The sequence below is a fragment of the Seriola dumerili genome, unplaced genomic scaffold (genome assembly GCF_002260705.1).
Source record: "Seriola dumerili isolate Sdu_G_001 unplaced genomic scaffold, Sdu_1.0 BDQW01000097.1, whole genome shotgun sequence".
NCBI classification, from domain to species: domain Eukaryota; kingdom Metazoa; phylum Chordata; class Actinopteri; order Carangiformes; family Carangidae; genus Seriola; species Seriola dumerili.
This window is the reverse complement of record NW_019174352.1, coordinates 2255757-2279370: the sequence shown is the minus strand read 5'-3', so window position 1 is coordinate 2279370 and position 23614 is coordinate 2255757. Positions and strand designations below refer to the sequence as shown.

Below are 23614 nucleotides of genomic sequence, written 5' to 3'. Positions count from 1 at the left end.
GAGTTTTTACATGTGTTTTATTTAACTAACGTTCCTGCAGTTGCATACCTTGTCAGTATGAGAGCCGAGCAGCACAACAACAGTCCTCTGCTGGTCGCTGTCAATCAGACGGAAACTCGGCGGATGCATGCTGCTTTTACATGCAGAGGTTATACATTATTTACACTGCGAACAGAGATCTGTATATTTCTGCACTGAGAAAAAAATATACATCGTCACTGTATAAGACTGACCTTTCTCCGTTCATAAACAGGACATTGTCCTTTCTCTTCAGCAACAGCCAAAATAAATACCGTTCGCTCTGAAGCTCCTGGGCGGGAATTTTTATAACTTCCTTCAGTGTTGACTGATGTCGAGGAAAGACAGCGTTCTAATGAAATACTGACTCAATAAATAAAGGTTAAAAAGAATGACAAGAACATCAAACTGAAGAGAAGAGGCCTCTTCAGAGAACTAGAGACCTCTGAGCCACTTTGGCCTCAGGGTTCAGTCTCTGGAATGTTTCACGTACGGCAGGTCTACGCATTTTGACAGAATGAGTCATATGTTGTGACAGCCAGCAAAAAACTAAATATATAAATATTTCCTCTCTAAAGGTTAAGTTACCTGTTCTTCAGTATCGTCAACTTAAGCCATACAATACATAAAATGCGGCACTCTTTACTGTGAAGGAATGAAGCCAATAAAGCATAGACACACACTGTCTTATTTGTCATTAAGTGCACTTACAATGCATGATACACTTTGGTACCTAACTCACATTAGATGCATAATTTGTTGTTTGACTGCGACTCTTTCGCTTCATTAATCCTGAAAAACAGAAACGGAAGAAATATAAAGAGCGCACCGCCTTCCAGCTACTGGTCTGACTCTCCTCAAAGAGGCCTGCGAATGACAAAAGCGTTTTTTGTGCACAGCTCTGTGCTCTGTACCCAAAGCATGTTGTATGAAGAGGCACACAGGCTCAAATTTAACGCAATGTATCAACAGTAAAGTGCTGAAATTCGTTATTAAATTAGATTCATACTAATATATTTGAATGATGCAATAAAGGAGTTCCTTTGCAGAAACCTATGCTCCAGAATATACTCACCCTGACAGCTGTGGTTGCAGTTATGGGTGAACCCAGGAATAAACTGTCACTGTTTTTATGATAAAAAAAGTAATGTAATGTTGACTGTTTTTGGTCTTTAAAACATGTACACATGCACCAGACTTCAGGAAAAAAGAATTAAATTTATAATAAATGATGTGGATCTGACCCAAAAATGTAATGAGTTCTTCCCCGGCTCATGCCCCATGTCTCCAACAAGTAAGGTGCAAATCGGTTCAGTTATTTTTGCGTAATCCTGCTTGGCAGAGGTAATAAGAGTAGGGTATGTTTTGTGTTGGATGAACATTACTTTATATGTATTGTACTACGATTTCTAGGCTTTGTTCGGGATGTGCGGCGGCTGGCTGGTCTGCTTCTTACTGACCATCTTTGACGTCCTGCCTTCGAAGTCTGATGAGTACGGCTACTCAGCCAGGACCGACATCAGTCTGGAGGCTGTGACGAACTCTCCATGGTTCCACGTGCCTTACCCAGGTAAGTGCATAAATTTTAGGACATATTTTAGATCTTGGGCTTTTGCTGAAATAAATGTCAAATTATTTTACCAAAAATAATTTGAAACTGCTGAGTACCGTGATTCCTATTATTTATTCCACTCGTCTGCCACCCACTCTTTAATTTTCAGCTTTGACAAACATCCAAACCAAACGCAAACAGTGGACATTTTGAAGTCCAGCTGAGGGTTGCACAACTGCTCTTTAATGATCCGCCAAAATGTTACAAAATCTCTTGGAGAAAATGAAAATGATGCGCCTTTTCTTCGACTGCTTAAAGTCTATCTCCTGATATCTTCTAGTGTCTGAAATGGGATGGTGATGATGACACATATACTCAGTGACGGAACAGAACAGGCAGCCTCCTGAGAAAAGGTTATTTGGCTACGACTTAACGTTAAACAGGACTGTGCACGAGCAGCTATAAGAAAAATTCTACAACCTTTGCATCGATTTTCAAAGCCAGTCATAATAATCATTTAAGTGCTTCAGCGTTTTCATCTCATAACAGTGATATATCTTGGTACATCCTCTTTGTTCTGCCAAATATTGAATGAATATGTCTTTCAAAGCCTATCTATAGATTTGTGGAGTTCAGGGAACTCATTTGCAGGGTTGGTTTGATGTCAGTTTTCTTATTCATTACTACGAATGGGAAAGTCAGTTTTATGGCTTTTTGATTATTTGCACATGGCACCTGCTGTTTAAAGAGGGTACATTCATTCTGACCCTGAAATCCACATTTGAAAAGAATGAACAGAGCTTTTTACACAATGTTTTTGGCAGCACTTTGTATTACTTAATGTGCATAAATGGTTATGAATTAAGGATATTTACAACAACAACAACAAAATAAAACTGTGCTGTTTTTACTTTGTTATCCTACTATGAACCCAAACCCCTTCCACATGTGACATTTTTTTATTGCGGATGGGCTGATTTGACAGTGATCAGACAGACGTTTATAATGTGGCTGTTAAATAGGATTACGCAGGATGTCTAGGGCTAATGAACTGCCATTTGGGGATGAGACAAAGCTGATGCGTCTCTATCACAGGTATCAAATTTACAAACAAATCTAATTATTACTCTGCAAATTTTGCTCAATCCAGATCTGGTATTTTAGCAGGGTTTTATGAAAATGAATACGGACACATGTTTTTATTCATGTGGGGCCTGAGGCATTTTTATGTGACTGCATGCTTTTGCATGCCTTTAAAACGTGCTGGATTTAAGCAATTAATCCTAAAAAAAAAAACACATTATCCGCATCATCAGCTCCAGGCGTTGGCACAAATGCCTTAAAGGTGTCGTTTTGAATGTTATCGTTAACATTTGACACCTTTACCTGTGGATGCCTGGCTTCAAGTCCAAACTGGTCCTGTGTTTGATAACTTAAATGTTATATAAACTTGTCTTTACATTAGAAAAACTATATGTTTTGCCAAAGGGACATCGTTCCTGTTGTGACGTGCATAAAAAGCTGAAGATACAATATCGGGATAATGCAGAAAAAATAAGACCACAGCAATATTCACAGTAAACTGTCTAGGGATAGATATAACACATGTCAGCGGAGGTTTTACTCGTACCTCCCAGTATCACGTATACTGTGTCATATGCTTGTAAGTACGAGCACAACCATTTACATGTACACAAGGGTGCAGCAAGGTTCACAATAGAGTATTTAAGACCGTAAATACAGCTGGGGCAACAGTTTCTTTGGGAGGTAATGGCCTGAAGAAAATGTGTTGACAGACCAGGAGGGGATGGATCTAAATGGGACCCGCTTTAGAAGTGCCCAAGGTGTTGAAAATGTCACTAAGATAATATGGCCTGCACCGTTACTGCTTTCTTCATCACATTTTCTTCTTGGGAGACAGAGCCTTTCAAATTGTGCCAAGAAAATCCTGAGTGGAAATTTACAAGTTTTTTTTTTTTACAAGTGTTTCCATTTTGCTAAAGTGGAAAGGTTTGCGTATGAAAAAAGGGCTAATGAACTGCAATAACGGCTAATGAAAACAGACGTATGTAATGCATCCTCCTCTACTTTAGATGAAGCATTCATGTCATGTTATGTTGCGCCATCGTTGTCTCTTTTCAGACTGCACATCTGTATATTTTTAGTTAATTGTATGATGTTTTGTCTGTTGTTTTGTGTTGTTGTCTCTTCCTAGACTGTACGTCACAATCAATGCATTTGATATATGCATACTCTACTTTCATACCTATAGTGTATTGTGGTTTTATGATAATGAAAACTGACTATTTTATTTAAGCTGTACATGTAAAAGACCAACAAGGGTCAAGAGTTTAGAAATTAGCAAGAGCCATAAACTCTCAATGATGTTTGCAACACATCAGTTTTATGCTTTGTTTTGGAACTATGTTAAATTGCACTGTCCCTATTAAATAAATAAACAAGCCAATAAATATATATATATATATATATATATAATAAAATAAACTAAAAAAAAAACCAAAATGTAATAATTAACTAATTTTACCAATTTTTACATGTGTCCAAAACAACGCTGGACTCAGTCATTATCAAGGACCTGATCCCTCACTGACTTCCCACCCTGATACATTGGGTTATATTGAAGATGGAGGCATCACCTGGGTTTAAACCTGGGTTCATGTTACCCTTGTACCAACCATTTTGTTAAAAAAAAAAAACACATTATGCTGATTCCATTTCAACTTACTGCTAATGGAAACCAAACTCTCCCAGGAGGTTAACCATGTACTCTGTGGAGATGGAGACTTTCCTTTAAAATGGAAGTGTGTTTCTTTACTTTGTTCTGAGGGTCATATGTGATATGTTATCAAGAATTAAACACATTTTTAATCAGACACAAAGTAAAACAGCACTATATAAATAGCGCAGCCTTGTGGAGGGCCGGTGTTAGATACAACGTGATCAGAGAGCCAGTATCCCACAGCTGTAAAGTCAATTGTGTGAGGAAATTTATAATCCTGAAAATTAGTTTTCTGCTGGGACTGTTGGAACGAGTTCACACTGTTAAAATCTTGCAAAATGTGAGGACATAAGATCTTAGCATGATATTTGGATCTGTCCAGATGTTTGTATAATGGCATTGCGTCATATAAACCAGATGTTATGTTCACTGTTTGTCTATAAATCCATCAATTCTTTAGGAGCAAAACATATCTTTGTCCTTTAAGCCTCCTGGCCTCCCAGATCATCTCGTAGCAGCGTGCTACCCATTCTCTCAGTCAATATATTGATCATTCAGTTACTGTGCTACAATCGATTCATTCTTTAAATGTAAAGCTGTGTGTCTAAGCTAAAGTATGCCATTTCTGTACCCACAGGTCAGTGGGGTATGCCCACAGTGAGCGTATCGTCAGTGCTTGGTATGATGGCAGGCGTCTTGGCATCTACCATGGAATCAATCGGTGACTACTACGCTTGTGCTCGCTTGTCCGGTGCCCCTCCACCACCGACTCACGCCATCAACCGAGGCATCGCTGTGGAGGGCATCGGCTGCATCCTGGCTGCGCTGTGGGGAACTGGAAACGGCACCACGTCCTATAGCCAGAACATTGCTGCACTTGGCATTACCAAGGTACAACTCATTTTGATCTCTGGTGTTTTAGGGCTCTTCAAAGCTTCATTCATTGATCTTTTTGGCCACTGACAAACAATTGACATTTGAATAATTGGAAAAAAGCTGTAATTGAATTAATAAAGTAATGAAACAGCTACAGTATAAACCTCATTGCTCTCACAATGTGTTTTTTTTTGTTGTTTTGTTTTTGTTTTGATTTGATTGATAGCAAGAGAAGGACCCAGTTCCCTCTGCTCTGACAGAGAAACAGTTGTTCCTTCATGCCTCTGTCAGCGAGGCACTTTGACGTCTAGCAGAGCGTTCTGATGATTAACTGCCCCGCGGCACTTCCCCCTTGGAAGACTCCCCGCTGCTGTCCTTAGTGCTGGTACATTACGATGAATACTCAAATGGACTTTTATGAGTTCAATCATTCAAGGACCCAGTGAGAGGCGTGCAAGGGTCACATCCCGGGAGACTGCACTGTGATCTTCTGTTATAAGTTCTGCCGCGCTTTGAGGTGTAGTTATTGGAGTGATCCGTCTGTGCCTTACTTTTCTAAGTAGCATTGAGTTATTTTTAATCATGGAAGTGAAGGAGGGCAGATTGAGGGACTGGTGGAATGCACAAATAATGTTGATTTATTTGGAATTAATATCCGTCTGGCTGGGAGGTTTTTTGCCTACTTTTCTTGTAATGAGAGTGAATTTATGTTTATGGCGTAAAATACGCTTATAATCCATCTGCTGTGGGCATGAACCATAATCCATCCGCTGTGGGGATAAAGCAGGCGTTTTAAATTCGAAGAATAGAGCGTTAATGAAGTTATTCTGTTACAGCATGATGTTTATATACAATGTCATTTGAAATTGACTTAAAATGTCATATTAGGAGCTTTGATTTCTGTGTAATGATCATATGACTGGGACTGACTGAACGGGATTGTTTTTCAGTAGCCTAAAGCATGAGATTAGCTCAGTTCACAGCAACACCACAGATACACACAGACGCAAATCCCAAAGTCAAAAACATTTACAGACAAGAGAAACCTGAAATAGGAAAAAGCAGTTGTTTATTTAACAGATTCTTATGTTGGAAAGTGTGTTTAACCGTGTGTCGTTTGTGTTTTTGTTGTTTTCATGTAACGTCTTTGGGGCTGCCATTTTGGCCAGTTTCGTCGATTCGTATCTCATCAGACCGTCCTGGTTTAATAAAGGTCAAACGCAAGTATAAATAAAAATATATACATGAGAACAACCACGAGTATGTCATGACTTCTATCATCATTTGGGCGGACAGAGACCTGTAGTGTCGCCGAAGGGAGCAGGGCGAGCGGGGTCAGATATAATTTAGCTTGATCTTTTGATTACGGTCATGTGATACAATTAATGGGAGAGGATGATTTATTGATTGGCTGCTGCAGTTGTTTGTTGTTTGTTTGTTTGTGAGCCTCTCTGTCTCGCTGCTGACGAGGGACATAACATAAGTGCTGGTCATATATTACCGGAGGACGAGTAACTGTTTGGTGGGGGGTGGGGGGTGGGGGGTCCATTTCATATCCGTTTCACTATCTTTTTGCAAAACACTCGACCTTGCTCTGAGAACTTCAACAGCATGAATGCAGTTGCGTTGTTCCTGGAACTGGGGGAATAATAACAAATTGCTTTTGTGAACACAGAGATGTAGAGTATACTGCGCACCTACCTATGGAATTTGAACCAGCTGGTTTTGAGTGACCTTTGACCTTTCTTCTCCACTGGCCTGCTATTAGCTTTGCTTCTGCTGCAAAATGACAGGATAATTACTATGACAGTTGAAGTAAGAAACCCCGACCACTTCTCATGTCAGCATTCTACTATAACGTGTAAAATAATCGCCTGTTTTCAAAAATATCACAAAATTGAAATTGTCCATACAGAAGAAACAGAAAAAACTGCACCAGTAACGATGAGTATCACAGAGATGAAAACATCCATGAAGATGCCTTGCCGTATTCTCCTGGCACAACACAGACAATGTTCACACTGAGGAGACTTTGTATGTATTCATTTGTATTTTAGTGGAATATTTCACTAGCTTGGTATGTAAAAAGTATGTAGCACTGAGCCAAGGTCACGTGTGTTGTACCGAAGCTCCTCTTAAATAACAGCCTGTCTTTGAATGACACTGCCTCCCACCTCAGATAAAAAGCCTCTGCTACTAGTAAATGTTTTATGGACTCTGCTGGCTTGACCTGAGGCTGCTTTCTCTATTGTCTTATATACATCCAACTCAAAATATCACCTCAGATGAAACTGATAGTCTTTATTAAAGGTCCCATATTTTACACTTTCCCTGTGTTTTTTTAAATCCATAAAAAGATTTATTGTGGTTTAAAGTACCAAAAACCGTCCCAAAGTAATCTCCTCTCTTCAGACTGATTGATTAAAAATATAGCAGATTTCAGGTAAAACACTCAGAGAAACTAAATCTTGCAAGGTTCGATGGTGGGTCCAGGTGGGCGGGGCTTGGTGACTGCTTTGTTGTGACATCATAAAGTTCCAGAAGTCCTGACGGCTGGTTTTAAGGCTCAGTCTCTGAATACAGGCTGTGTGCATTTCTCTGTGGACTGAGGCTTTGATACTTTCACAGTATCAATATAGAAGCTAGACCTGATCTAGGATGCACCATCCTGGTAAAAAAATAAATAAAGGTGGCATGTTGAGAATGACAGATTAACCCATCTTGTGTATGTATCTGTTTTCCTTTTTGTCCAGGTTGGCAGCCGGCTGGTCCTCCAGACGACCGGCATTCTCATGGTCGTCCTGGGAATCTTTGGGAAGTTTGGAGCAGTTTTTATCACCATCCCAGACCCGGTCATTGGAGGCATGTTCCTTGTTATGTTTGGGATGATCGCAGCAGTGGGGATATCCAACCTTCAAGTAAACACATTTCAATATTGCAACATAATATTTTCATCGTATCTTATTTTCATAGTATGATATATTTTATTTGGTGGACACTTTATCCAAACGTCTGCTGTATGGAGTATTGAGACAGCACATCATTGTAATATTAAGACCCTGAGACACAAAACATCCACCCAACTGAAAGGTCCTATAATTAAACACTGAATCTCGCTGGCTCTGACACTGTGAGGGTAAAAGAGAAGAATCATACGGATCAATTAATAAAAATAAACTTTATTTGTGCAGCTCAAAGTGCTGAAAAAATAATTGATAGGTTGCAGACAAACACATGAAAATCCATCAAACAAACTAAGAAACAAATCAAACAAACAACAAAACAATCAGAAGGGTGAGTGATCAGCTGCATGTCAGATTTAATGCTGTAAAATTGCTCTTGCTGCGTGCACATGGCAGTTACTGGCCCTCAAGAGTCCATGACACATCTGTGAATGCCTTCCAGGCGTGGTAATACACTTTACTTTTAGGAGTGTAGTTGGGAAAAAGCCAAAGCAACGGGGAACCTAGTGGGCTGTGATCAGTTGTAACCCTGAGATATTTCTATGTGACTCAAGCAGGATGTACCAGGGCAGGTCTTGGTCTAGGCACTGTTGCTCATTAAAACCACCCACAGATAAACTTGCATTAGAAGAGTATTTTACTTTGGATACATTTTCCGAGTGGAAAAAAATTAAAATAAAAAATAAAAACATTACCAGCGTTCTCTAATTTTTGCAAACAGAGAGGTAATATAGGATTTATAGACCTTTTAACAGCAAGCAGTAGGCAGAGCAACAAAATTTATCTCTTCCTGTATAAGTGTCACAGCATCACCCTTTACATCCAGCGTAAAAAGTTATTTAAAGCAGAAATCTGACAGAAGAATGTGTGACTGCTGTGCAAATGTTGAAACTGCTCTTTTAACCTTTTAATGATCAGTGTGAAAAACAGTGCAGCAGGAGAAGGGTTTGAAGAAGGATTTTGCTAGAAAATGCAAGTTGAAATACGGACATACTGGCAGCTTTGTAAGCCGTGACTTGGGGGCGTAGAGTGTCAAAGTCTCACCCAGCCAGTGTATCATTTCCTGTGAAGGGTTTCTTTCATCTGCTCCGGATAAAAGGATCAAACGTGATACAATGGTGTTCGTCCACATTCTCATCACTATTTTGTTTGTCCACCCGGTTTCAGGTAAAGGTGTCAAAACCTTGTTCGCTCAGGAAACCCCAGTATCACATTTCGGTTTTCAAGAAAAACCAATGAAAGAAACCCTCATAATACATTTAGAGCTAAAGCTAATGGAGGCTAATTCCGATGTCGGGCACGTCGGCTCTTTATTAATCAATAACTGGGTCATTTTGTGTAACAGGGCGGGGAAAATCTTCCGTCTCTCCATAAACCTGGTTGCCCCCGTTCTGACCTGTGTTAACCTGTCGTAACCAAATAAATGTGAAACCTTCCCTCAAATAGAATTCAGGTCTTTTTTGGAGTCTCGGATTATTTCTAATCACATTTTAGTCGAGATCCAAAACAGATATGGCAGCCATCTGAGAGAGAACAACAAAATAATGGCTTGCATCTGAGAGTCAATAAACCAATTTAAATAAATTTGTATCACATAATCTCTTTCTCTATCTCTGTCTCTCCCTCTCTCCCACTCTCTCTCTCTCTCTCTCTCTCTCTCTCCAGTATGTGGACCTGAACTCGTCCCGTAACCTCCTCATTCTTGGCTTCTCCACCTTCAGCGGTCTTGTCTTACCTTCCTGGTTTCACTCCAATCCTGGCATCATCGACACAGGTGATTTCCGCAGAGAACATATACACACACACACACACACACACACACACACACAAACACACACACATAAAGTATGTGTGTGCTCACTAAATCAGTCCCTTAAACTTGGAACAACCCTTAATATTATTTATTGTTTATTTATACCACGCTCAATGACATTTTCTGCCGTCACTAACACACACACACACACACATAAAAACTGGAATGTTCTTGTACCAAAATAGTCTAAAACAGTTTGTCTTGCTAATTTATGGAGGATAAAATGCAGAACTTTGATGAGATGTCGGGCGGAGAGGCGTGCTGTGAACTCTGGGAGAGCTGAAGGAGAGAACAACTCTGTCGCTACAACCTGAAACTCCCCATGCTGTTTTTATCTGTTTGACCCAGGTTTTTGTCTCTTACATACATGTCACCAGACCCAAGTCAGAGGGCAAATGGATAAGGTCGACACAAACACACACACACACACACACACACACACACACACACAGTAGAACTGGTTTATTCCAATGTTCTTCAGAAAAGCAGCAAATACATCACATTTGCTCGTCAGATCATCAGATCAGCTCACCCCAGTTACTGTTAACTTCACTGCCTCTTCCACTTCTCTTATTATTTTATCTGGCAACTGACAAGAAACTCACACTGGAACAGATTTGATCAGATCAGTCATGATGCCTTAATAATATTTATAATTGTAATCCGATAAAAATAAGATGAGATATACTTTTATTGTCCCATGGGGAAATTTGTACCACACACACACACACACACACACACACACACACACACACACACACACACACACACACAGCTACAACCAACTGTGACACATGTTTTGTGATGCTGTGCTTTTATTTTGACAACTAAAAAAGGAAATTCATCTTAAGTCTGACTGACTCCTTTTTGTTTGTTTTTGATAAAACAAAGACAGACTCAGTAATCGATGCCAAAAAAACAAAAAGAAAAACACACCCATGCTGTTAATCCTTATCGGAGGAGCGGCATGGTCCTCAGACGGAGGCTGTGTGTGTTCCCACTGCTCTGCTAACAGATTACCCTTGAAAACATGGCAGCGGTTCTCCCAGCCTAAGCTCCTGAGGTCAAGGTGTTCCCAAATCCCAGAGGCCCAGATGGCAAACCCTTGGTTACCTTTAGTCTTTAGCCCAGATTTTAAAGTGGCAAGGAAGAACCATTTTAATAGTCTTACCTGAGCCTGAACCCTGAGTATTATTATTTTTTTGATGTGTGTGTGTGTGTGTGTGTGTGTGTGTGTTTCTTTGTTTGTTTTACCCCAAACAGGCAGTTTCAGGACGGGAATGTCAGTTGGTTTGTAGCTCAGTTGGTCAGGTCGTCGGTCACGTGGGTTTCAGTGGGGTGTGAGGAGCCGTTGGGCCTGTAGGGGGTACTCGAGGGGCTTTTTTACACTCTTGATCTTGATTCTTTTCACAGTCACAAATGATTTTTTTTTTTTTTTTCTGGTTATCACTGGGGGGGGATATTAGGCCGGAGGTGTCATATTTATTCACAGTGTAATCGCGTGGGTGTTGTCAGTCCCTCTGAGAGTGTAACTGTGAGGCCAATTCACACAGGCTTTTCTTGAATATACATGACAATAGCTGCCTGGGAAAACTACAGTTACAGAACCAGCACTCTGATAACGGAAAAAAAAGGGATGTCCATTCATTAAAAACTCATTTTTAGATTGGGTTTTATTCTTTTTATGCTACAATTTTTCTTCATACTCGGGTATTTTTCTGAGGACAGATGTTACTGACCGACTTTCATGTATTCTTGAACCAGACGTCAGTCTATTTCGCAAATCATTGTAAATTAAAAAGTGCAGAAAAGTGAGAGTATTTTAAAATCATCCTGTTTTTGACTGACAACTGCCCTGCTGCTGGCTGATAGCTGTAAACTGAGTCACATAAGTTGTAAAAAGTTGTAATAATTGCAATAATTACTTGCGGCAGCTGTCGAAAAAGGTTCAAGAGAGAAAATAAGGGTGCTCAGATGACAGAGGGCAAAATTCACACATTACCACCCAGGTTTAATCTGGTTTAATCTGGGTCTAATCTGGGCTGGCTGCGTGTTCTCTTGAACACAAAAGGCAGTGGTTGCGGTTAAAAAGCCGGTGGATTATGTCTTTGTCACTTCATTACTGTCACTACTGGTTGGTGGGATCGGAAGGAGGAAGCTGAATTGTGGAGGAAAAAAAGCAGAAAAGGAAAAAAAAAATAGACTAAAAAGAAGTGAAATATCTTTTTCTCAATACTGAGAATGATCCGATTACTTAAAGAAAATATACACATGTAGTCATCACACGCACAAACATACACACAAGCAGCTAGAACCTAATTTATCTGATCCAGCCACGAAACATTAATCCAACAGATGAAATTAGACCGTGTGGAGCTTTTAAAAACACGAGTCTGATCAATCAGAGATGTGAGAAACAAACAGAGATCAATCGCAGCCTATCAGCTGATGGCTCCCTGCTTTTGATGACACATTGATCGGCCGCCAAGCATCTTCTTCGTGGCCACCTCCTATGAAGTGCCATCAAAAGAGCAATCCTCAAGATTAAACAGCTCTTCCCTGCAGACATAAGACCTTGATCCCATGAGTCATGTGATGCGAGTGTCTCCCAGGAAAGTGCTAATCCAGAGTTCAACACTGGGCATGAGGGTTTGTCTGGTTTTCTCAGGTCTAGGCTGCTTACCTCCCAATCCTCTTGGCTAGCCCCCATGTCACTGGCTGTAATCTGCCCAGCTCAGATAAAGCACTCTTGCCCACGAGTCTCTCCCCAGCCTCAACACTCATCTGATAGCTACGCACAAGAAGAAGCCTGTCAGTGCTCCCTGTAAACAAACTGCTGCTCATCCAGACGTCTTTAGATGTACAAGCTGTGACTTAAAATCAACTCAGCGGGTGCCTTGAACTTTTGACTGCTGCCTCTTTGGGCAGGAAATGTGTGTGTGTGTGTGTGTGTGTGTGTGTGTGTGTGTGTGTGCGTGCATGTGTCTCTGCATATGTGCGTGTGTGGCCTTTCTTTTTCGATATTGCTTGAGTCCGAAAACCAGGATCTTGTGGGGACCAGAATGATGGACCTCACAAGTTTAAATGGCTGTTTGAGGGTTAAGACTTGGTTTTTAGGGTTTAGGGTTGAGTAGATGTGTGTGTGTGTGTGCGTGTGTGTGTGTGTGTGTGTATATGTGTGTGTGTCTTGGGGTGGGTTCCTTGAACAAGAGTGTATTCAGAGACAAACCACGTCAGCACTGTTTGCAATTCTTGATTCAATTCGATACAATTTCATTAGGCAGTTTATTACCTAAGGGGCATTATGAAAACGAGGAATCGGGCATGCAGGCATCCACATGTTCAATGGCGCTCTGTATTCATCCATGTGCTGGTGGTAACACATGCCACATGAAAGGCCAACTCTGACTCAGGAAATTGGAGTGCCATGGTGGTCTAGTGATTACTGATACTGCTCCTCAGCCACCAAACAAGCCTCCGTGAGTCGAAGTATCTGGACTTTTCCTGTGGAATCCTGGGACTTAATTATCACAGCTGCCTAACGCTGCCAGGCCTGCAACACTACCTTAATGCGGGGGGGTTCAGTTCAAAGTACAAGAAAAGTTTGCTCTTTTTAATGTTCCCGTGTGTTGTAAATACTTGTGTTAAGATGAAGTGATGAAGATCAAGAAGAGAAAGATAACATGACACAAACACATCAAGAGGATATTTAAGCTTAAATAAGGCTTTAAGTTAAAGGGTCAGCTCATCCAAAAAAGATTCAAAAATAAAAATGTTCCCAGTATTTCGCCATGCAAGATAGCTTTGGTTTCTACACGGCCAGGCTTGAGATATCCATTAGCGATATCACTGCCTACACCAGCACAATGAATGTGAATGGAATATTTTCAGCAGTGCTCACAGAATAGAAGAAAGCTATTCTGATTAAACCTGTTAGACGCAAAGAAGAAGTTTCTGGCTTCACAACCTCACCTACTTCAAAGGTGCATGGAAAAAGAAAAGAAAAAAGTCCAGAGAGGTTAAAGCGCCCAGCCACACCTACAGTAAACAGGAGAACTTTATGGTTGTGGTTGTGTCCAAAATCTCAACAGCTCAAGGCCACATTAGCTATTACAAGTGTAATATATCCGAATCTCTGCCCGAGTTGCATTGTGGGTAATGTACTGTAGGCATCAGGTTTTGACAAGGAAGAAAGGATGCATTGAATCAAAAAGTTGATACTGCTGGTTCTGTTGCACTGATTTTGATCCCTTTTTTTAATAAACATACTGTTGCCATGTGCAATTTTTTTTCTGTGGGGGTTGGCAGGAATCCCAGAGGCATATAATGCAAAAGCAGAGCGCATAAAATCTAAATGATCTGCTACGCACATGAATACACCATGATTGTCAAGAATGAGTGTATCATTGAAATGACATATAAAGATTTAAATTATATACTCTATGTGACAATTTTGTTTTCTGACATGTGGAAGGAGTTAAAATTTCAGTGTATGGCTCAGAGGGTTCAACACACAGAGATATGGTTTGTCTGGCCAAGAAATCCAGAAAGTAGGTATGCGATCCATCCAACAGACGGATTGGAGCCAGACTGTGTGTGGATTGGCTGTTATCCTGTCCTACAGGATTTACTGTCAGGCCCCAGTTGCTGTTGGTCTTGGTTGGAGGGAGCTTGTATTTCTTTCAGTTTTAGTAGGCTGAACTAAAACTTGACCTCCTCCTTACAGGTGTCACAGCCTACAGGTTATTTCTGAAGACACTTGGAGACATTAATTTGCGTTTGTTCTTGTTTTTTTTGTTGTTTTTTTTGTTCGTTTGAAGGAATACAAGAGCTTGACCAAGTGATTGTGGTGCTCTTCACCACGCACATGTTCATCGGAGGGTTCTTTGGGTTCATCCTGGATAACACCATTCCAGGTTTGATAAAACTGTGTGTTGATAATGATAAGTTCTCAGACGAGCCCTAGCATCACTATCAGCTGAGCGTTTCTTTTCTTTTTCAGGTACTGAAAAAGAGCGGGGCATCAAGAACTGGCAGGACAAGGTGCAAGGGGAAAGCAAAAACATGTGTGACCAATCATGTTATGATATCCCCTTCTGCAACAGTGTTTTGAAACGGTTTAAATGTTTCCAGTACCTGCCCTTTCTCCCTGCTTACAAGACCAGCCAAGAGGGGATGTCCAAGTAATGAAGTGTGAACTTACAGAGTAGCAGTGATGCTGGTCTGTTAGCCCTATAAAGCCAAACAGTAGCTACTGAGCATTGAAAAACAGAGGAAGTGAAACTGGGAAAATGCATTAACAATGGGCTTCCTGTTGGCACAGTTGCTTTTATATACTTTTTGGTGATATAAAACTTCAGTGTGGGGCGATAGTGTTAACAACTGAGCCACTGTGACACTCTGCTCCAGTTTCCTACCACAGGTCAAAAACATAAACTTTTGTTGACTGGCTAAAATAAAATTTATATTCTAAAACTTTGTTTAAAACCTCTTAAACAAAAGCAACTGTTTGCCTTTATGGAGTAGTGAGCATCTTTATTCAGTCGGGGTACAACCAGCTGTGGCTTTAACCTTCTAGTTTGCATCTAAAAACCACCATTCACTGCAGACAGGGGTGCTGATGCCTCGCCCTAAACACATACTTCTGAGGGAATAAAAGATAACCCACAGTGAATGAGGGTCTGTTAAATAAACACTATATAATCTAAACCTAATAATTTCTTTATTTTTTTGTTCTTAAACAGTCAGACACTGATTTAAACTTTTTGATTGAATTAAAGAACAAAGTTGAGTTGCTGTGTCTCCTTACAGCTGGAATTCAACAAAATAAACCCCCTCCACATCATTTCCAGGTTAGTAAAACATTCGTAGTGCCTGAACAAGCAAAGAGCAGCATGATACACTGAGGAGAAGAATCATCAGTCTTCATGAAGAGCTCGCTAAGATATTAATTAGACTCACCTTTGATTTTTAAAACAGAGTGTCAAAAAGTATAGGCTACATCTGCGAATCTCCCTGAGTGAGTGAGTGAGTGAGTGAGTGAGTGACACCACTGACCGGCCAGCTGAGTGTTGGACTTTTCCCATTGGCCATTGCTCTTTAAAAATGATTTGGTGTGAACAGTTTTATTGCATCATCAGGGGGATGTTTACAGCGGATCCACAACAGTTTCCCATATCTCCTCAAATAAAAAAATATGACCAGGGCCTTTATTTGAGGCAGGCCTTTATTTCTAATCTCCTCTGTTTGATATCATTCCAGTATTTTATTCTGACGCCTTGTTTTGAGCCGCCTTGTTAAAATTTCTTCTTTACGAGTTAATTCAAACTTCCTGTTACCGTTTCAACTTAAAAGCCCTCTAGTATCTCAGTGGACAGGAAATCTTCATTTCTCAACAGGGCTTTAATTTCTATGCTGACGTGCTGCAAGAAGTGTATTGTCTCATTTCCCGTTGCTGCCAATTCCAGCCCACCGATGTTGCGACTCACAGTGGATTTCACTGTCAGCGTTCGTACTCCTGTGACAATATCCTACTTATTTTTGCGCTGACAGTACGTTGTGTTAAATAATAGTGTTGTGGCACACCTGGCCAAGTGGTGCTCTCCATGGTTCTGAAAGGGGGATTTAATTGTAGCATGTTAAACTAGCATTGACCCTTTTATTTTGTTGTGTATGATTGCATTCCCAATGTGTCCGCGTGAGGAAAGGAGAAGGAAAATAGTAGAAATTTTGCCCTGGACACAAGCGTATTTTTCAAAAATTGCACCATGCACACACCCATACACGGTCCAGCCATGTACTAGCTTTATACTTGGTCTTGTTAAAACCACATCTTTGCATTATTTATGTTTCAAAAATGCCACTGATCTCATTTCTACCAAAACCAAGTGGCTTTCACATAGAAATAAATTAATGATTCTTCACCGAACTGATGCACTGTTCCAATACAAGGCAAAAAAATATATACTTTAAAGCTGGGCACAATGTGTGAGCAATCGTTTATGTGCCGTGACGCTACTCTGAGGCTGCAGTTCAGGTTTTACGAATGTATTATTACACACACATTTTCAGTTGGATCATTACTACCTCATCAAGAACAGTTACTTACTGAAGCAGATAATTAATGGAGGGCTTTTTTATTAAAAAATGTATTATGTGATTTCTTTAAGGAGCTGTTTTCATTAACGTTATTAAGGTTACTGCTTTATATATTTAATTTTGTCTTTTTCCACTGTATAGAAGTGCATTTTTAAATATGATGCATTTATGTTGAATATTTGTTATTTACTAATTTTTATACTATAATTCTGAATCATTCCTAAACTGTGACAATAAAGAGTTGTTTATAAAGACTTAATGACTTAATAAAGACTTTCATCATCTTTCTCACTCATTTCAATTTGAGATTATTTTGGTAACGTATTTAATTTCTTATCTATCTGCATCTCCTTCTCTGCATTTACATGAGTATGTTAAAGTGCTCTTTTGGTATGAAATCAGGGGGATTTATTACATTGTCACCATAAGTGAAACACTTGGTACTCCATATGGTTTTTAAGATGTTTTCTTTTAAAGGCTGAGTCTGTGGCTCTGTCACGCTCTACCAAGGCACAGCTGTACTTTGAGCTAAATGCTAACATCAGCACGCTACCATGCAATGACAATGCTCACATGGTAACATCTATGAGTCTAAATCAAACCCCTTTAAATCTGCAATGACTGATTATTTTTTGCCACTTTGGGGCAGCATAAACAAGTTGTGAACACATCATTGACATATGATCACTTTTTAAGTCAATGTAGCAAGCCTGCTAGCAAACTGCTGCTTATTTACACATCCAGCTGTTACGGAGCAACATTATTATTCATTAGGTGTTACAACCCCTGAAGGAAATATCTGGCTCTTTAGCTGCTAAATGCTCCACTATGTTCATCAGATAGTCGCTTTTTGCTGCTGTTTGCTACCAAGCAGGTCGTGTCCAGTGGATTTTGCACAATGCTAGAGCAGTGAGAGTAAATTAAAACAGTAAAGTTGTGGCCTGGAGCTGAAGTGTTTGCTGTGAAGCTCTGAACTGCGGTCGAGTCATGATTTGGTTTGATTTCTCTTAACAACCGTCATGTTCATCCCTGTCTACCTAAACTCCTGCAGGTAAGCACAGCTGAGCACCCGACGCACCCAGCGCAATTATTCATCTGCGTCTCCGAAGGGAGACACAGACAAATTGCGGTAATTATGTCATTATCATTTTAAGGTCATGATTGGGCTACACTTCGTTAGTGGCATGATGACAATGTTGAACCGCCACAAACTGAAGTGCTGAGGGTCTTTACGTCACAATGACAATACCAAAAATACACAAATGTTAGCAACACTCCAGACTGCAGTGTTACCTCTTATTCTTCTGTGTCGTCTTCAGCTTTAAGATATCTATCAGGTAAAAAGCATCCTGGTACCACCCAAGTTCAAATTCCAACAAAACTGCACAAAATAGAAGGTTTACACGCTCCAGATTCACCCCACTTGTGATGAAGAGAATTGCCTTTCAAGACCTAAATTAGGGCAAGACCCAGGATGGATCGTTCATATCAAGAATGGATAATTGTTTTAAGTTCATATTATAAGGGAAGATACTTGAGGCTTGTGATAGCATGTTAAGAGCTAACAACAATAATTGCAACGCATTATCTATTTGAAAATAGGCTTTGGGGAATTCTTCTGTGGATGAATACGAATATCCGGGTGTCGATTTAGTCAGAAAATGTGGAAAGAAATTAGATTATGAGCCGCTTCTTGTTGCCGCACAGTATCTTATCCTGTTTTACTGTTCAGATAATGGCTGAAGAGGTTAATTGGGTTAATGTAAATGCTAAGATTAGGCTTCTAGTGGGAAGGGTTAAAGTAAGGTTTAGGCAATGCAGCTAAAACACTCCGACACCCAAGTGTAGCAATAAACAGGTGTGTAAACGAGTGTAGGTTCACATGTGGATACATGAGCAGTTGTGTGTCTGCATGTTTTTGGAACCTCCAAATTCCTCTTTTTAAAAACCAAGCTTTGAAGTTTAGGTTTTCTTGATGTTTTGTCTTGCTCTTCTTCTTCTTCTTGCTGATATTGAAAATCTTGAAAATCTCTTCCTTTCTTGTATTTAGGGCCTGAAGCATATCTAACAGTAAAGATTAGCCTCTCAGCCTCAAACGAGAAATTTTAGGTGATCAAAAGGTCTCTGCTGATCTCCTGATCTCCAGGCATGGCATTTTGCAACAAAGGTCAGAGGTTTAATCCCCTGTGGTATTTACTGTCTATCTACCAGCACCATGCATGTACCCTTTGTCGTATGAAGGCAAACTTTGGAAGGAACAACTATGCAAAACACGGATATCACCAGACCGAGACGCCCATAGCGCCTTCAAAATAATGTAGATATTGAGGTTATGATGGTGTTCCCATGAATTAAGAGGAAATAGTTTATCACAAAATTTAACATATTATTCTAACCTTTGATTTTGTGAGTGTAAATTGATATTCCACCCAAATCTCAAACTTTCTCACATCAAGGACCCCTAAACTGACACACATTAGACCACAGACCCCCATTGCTTTTAGATTTTTTTTTTTACGTGAAAATAAATTATTCCCCTTTTTTCTGGGGACCCCCTGGATCCCCCTCAAGGACCCCTAGGGGTAACCAGACCCCACTTTGAGAACCACTGGCATAGATAATAGTAATTGTAAATGATTTCAGTTGCAGCTTAGAACTGGCCAAGGCTGCCCTCTCTCACTGTAATTATTTTCAATTGCAATTCAGACAGCCATAGCAATTCATAGTGATCTGTATATAAAGAGAATAATGGAAGGTGGTACAAAGCATATGCCTCCACTAAACATGGTCGATTTGCTTCTTTATTTCTCAGAACCAGCATCTTATCTGTTATTTATAGAGCACCATTCAGACACAAGGCCATTCAACGTGCTTTACAGAGGCATAGAAATACATTAAAAATACAACATTAAAATGAGATTAAAATAACATTTAAAAACAATAAAAACAAACTTGAACAAATAAAAATATTAGAATAAGACATATCAAAATTGCATAAAATCCTGTAGGAGACTTGAGGTCAGGTCAAATATCAGGTTTGAAAATTAAGTTTATGATGTTTTCATATTGCCGGTATCTTATCAGACAACCAACACCAAGCACCACAATGGTAACAACTTACCAGAGTGGCTACAAATAAAAAGGCCTTATGTTAGTGTGTCTTTATTCTATTATAGATTACATATAATTGAGTTTGCTACTGACCCTGCACACCAGCTGCTCATATCCGCTTGTATACATTGAAGCATTTAGTGTAGGATAAGCTACCATAAGATATAATGACATAGAAGGTGAAAATGCAGCCACACACACACACACACACACACACACACACACACACACACAGACAGTGAGTACCATATGGGAGAGCCATGTGGCTGGGAGAAGTGCCAAGTACGACACCAAGACCGTCACCCGGTCAAGAAACAGGCCAGTTGCACAGACATATATTGAAGACGGTGGTCTAGCCTCGCACTCGGTTGGCACAAATCTAACTGGATTACAAAATCCTAATCAGGATTGACTTTTATCGACAGATGCGAGTGTTAATTAAGTGAAGAGGCACCTTCGACCATAATGTTCCGAGCGCGAGGTCTTTGAGAAAGTCTGTCGGGGCATTACCTGCTGTGGGGTTTTTATCATCTGCCGGAAACGTGACTCATCTTGGATTTGTGCCACCGCTGAAGATGAAGGTTTTGTATTTCTGGATGGTGAAGGTGGCAGACACTAAACTAAGCCTGTCAACTCCATGCAGAGAATCTAATCAACTCTGAATGAGAAAATCAGCTTCAGCTTTCATTCAGTGTTATTAGTAGGCCTGTGCATATTCTCATTTGTCCAGGTCATAGTCTCCTAAAGGAGTTTAAATCGAAAAAACAACTGGACTTGATTATTTGTCTGGGAAGACGTTTCACCTCTCATCCAAGAGGCTTCATCAGTTCATGTTCCAGGCTGGGACTGGCAGATGCGTACATGAACTGATGAAGCCTCTTGGATGAGAGGTGAAACGTCTTCCCAGACAAATAATCAAGTCCAGTTGTTTTTTCGATTTAAACTCCTTTAGGAGTGTTATTAGTACTAACCATGGGAAAAACTAATTTTAACCTAAACACAGACAGCTTTTTTTTTTTATTGACCCGCAAAATCAAAATCTCTCTGCTTGTAAGTGGTTGGAAACGTAACAAGGTTCATAGTTGACTTTTAAAACAGATACAGTGAACCGGGGGGAAACTTTAGGATTTGGGTGCATTATCCAAAGTTGTTAAAAAAAATTAAAAAAAATCAGAGAGAGTAAAAGAAATTCATCACCAAATTCAACCGAGACCAACAGATCAGGGATTAGAGCAAAAGATGGTGCAGATTTGTTTCCTCTTGCTTAAGCTACTTTATGCAGCTTTACTCTAAGGTACACCATATTGAATTAGTCCACGGGGCCCAGAAGGCCGAGAGCTGTTATTTATCGGTCTTAATTGGATCATGATGATTCTGGAAAGTCTCCAACTTGGTCAGAATCAAAAAAAGGTTATGGAAATTCACTCCCCCTGATTTACACTGGAAATGTATTGGAGCTCACTGTCTTACATCTCCCATGCACTTTGCTCCACTAATTCACTGGAATACATTTAGAGCTGGCTGGTTTCTCTCCCACCAAAGTAAAAGTGCAGTGAAGGTTATTTTTGTTGTTAGTAGTATATAAAGTATTGTTCTACATTTGTGTTAGATTTGAACCTACTAAATTGTATTTAAAGTACTTTTGTCTACACACTGACACCATCAGTGCAGCACCATGGACAGGGCATCGTTGGGCTTTGAATAAATCAGGAGTATTCTCAATTTGCATTTACATTTTCAATTATAATTTCATATACTGTAGATAATTATTTATATTACGAATAGGAATCAGAAATGTGTGTAAGTCACGTATCTGTATGATATGTCCATTGTTGGATTCATCCTGCTGTTAAAGCCCACTATGGACATACAAATTACATTCATATGAAATATTTAGAGATACAGCTCAGATTACATTCGCTGGCTGCATTTTTGGTTCCAGTGCAGCAAAGTAGTGTGATTTACTTAAAGCTCAGTTCATAGGGAGAGGTCAGGGTCGACATATCCTACTTTAAGACACTGCTGATTTTCAAAATACTCAACAACCTTTCCCTAACTTTATCCAGGTGTTTTGGTTTTCTGACCTTAACACTGTACTTACCATGACACTGTTTCTATTACCTTAAAGCTTCACTATGTGTGTGTGTTTTTTTTTTAAATATCAACATTAAAACAAATGACTGTGTGTTATATGAGAATACTATCTAATTTATGGGAGCTTATCTGCCATCTCTGAAATTCCACAGAAATTTTTAACCCGTTTTCAGCCCTTTTTTTCCCCCACACATATTAACTGCATGCTTCATTCTGTCCACTTTCATTAAGCCTGAAACCAAAAGACAGTTCTTTTAAGTATACAAGCTCTGATATAACCATTTTACACTATCTGCTCAGAACCAAATGATGAACTTAAAGTTCAGGGCTGGTTGCTGCAGAAAGTGGACAAGCTGGAAACTAAAGAGCTGGGTATTTTTCTCAGGAGTTGGTGGAGACCAAACCAGAGTTTAAAGGAGAATGACTCCAAATGGACAGAAACATCAGCCCAAATAAAAGCTAATGTTGTTCTGCATCTGCTGGATATGTAAACTGGCAGCTGTTGGCTGACACGTCAAAAATAAATATTATGAAGCGATATCTAGTAGCTGCCATTTTGAGTTATTTTGCCTCTTAAAAATACAATAAATAAATAGATAATGCAATGTTGAAAAATCCATTGTCTGACCTTAATATAACCATAAACACCTCAATCATTCTTTAGTTGCTGGGAGTGGATAATTTAAGGAAAACAGATTAAAAATAATTAGAGTAGATGTTTAATATATGAATCTTTTGCAGAATGTTAAAACAGTTTGAAATATAACAATACATAAAACAACCTAACAACAACAACAACAAACAATTAGTAAAATGTAGTAGCTGATGCTATTTAGCTGTATGAACGTAAATTATAGATGTTTAACTTTGCTGGAAATCTGACTGAAGCCCCATTTGAATCCACTAGATTTCTATCAAGTGCTCGTTACTGTGAAGCAGAGCTTTTAGTCAGCAAAATCAATTTCCTTTTATTTTGAAAACACACTGTGTTCCTCACAGGAGAAAAATCCAATCACAGTCAACCCCTTCGCGGTCAGTCGTGTTGTGCTTCCTGCATGTTGGAACAGCTCAGTTTGAACTTGGCACTGTCCTAACGATGGGGACAATAGATAAAGACGTAGAACATTCTTCACCAGAGCACCATGGTCTTATCTTAAGTCCATGATTGAAGTTTTAGAATTGAAGAAAGATTCCTTTCATTGTCAATGTTTGCTGTGTTTACCACGACCAAACTTCATCACTGCCTCAACAAAAAAAAAAGAAACGACAATAGGCATCGTACCTCCAGTACTTGAACTCAAGTAAAAATTGGACTGAACAACTTTCACTTGTATTGGAGTAATATTTCA

The 23614-nt window shown here is 39.7% G+C and overlaps 1 protein-coding gene across 1 annotated transcript in view; it reads left to right on the top strand.

Annotated features, from left to right (window-relative positions):
* The window catches only part of LOC111222479 (solute carrier family 23 member 1-like), a 46620-nt gene extending 29698 nt beyond the window's left edge, over positions 1 to 16922 (top strand). The window contains exons 7-12 of the mRNA XM_022746217.1: positions 1432 to 1588; positions 4948 to 5201; positions 7940 to 8104; positions 9815 to 9923; positions 14783 to 14878; positions 14965 to 16922. Coding sequence (XP_022601938.1) covers positions 1432 to 1588; positions 4948 to 5201; positions 7940 to 8104; positions 9815 to 9923; positions 14783 to 14878; positions 14965 to 15149 — 966 coding nt within the window. The 3' untranslated portion in view covers positions 15150 to 16922. The remainder of the gene's footprint in view (positions 1 to 1431; positions 1589 to 4947; positions 5202 to 7939; positions 8105 to 9814; positions 9924 to 14782; positions 14879 to 14964) is intronic.
* The last annotated feature ends 6692 nt before the right edge of the window (positions 16923 to 23614 follow it).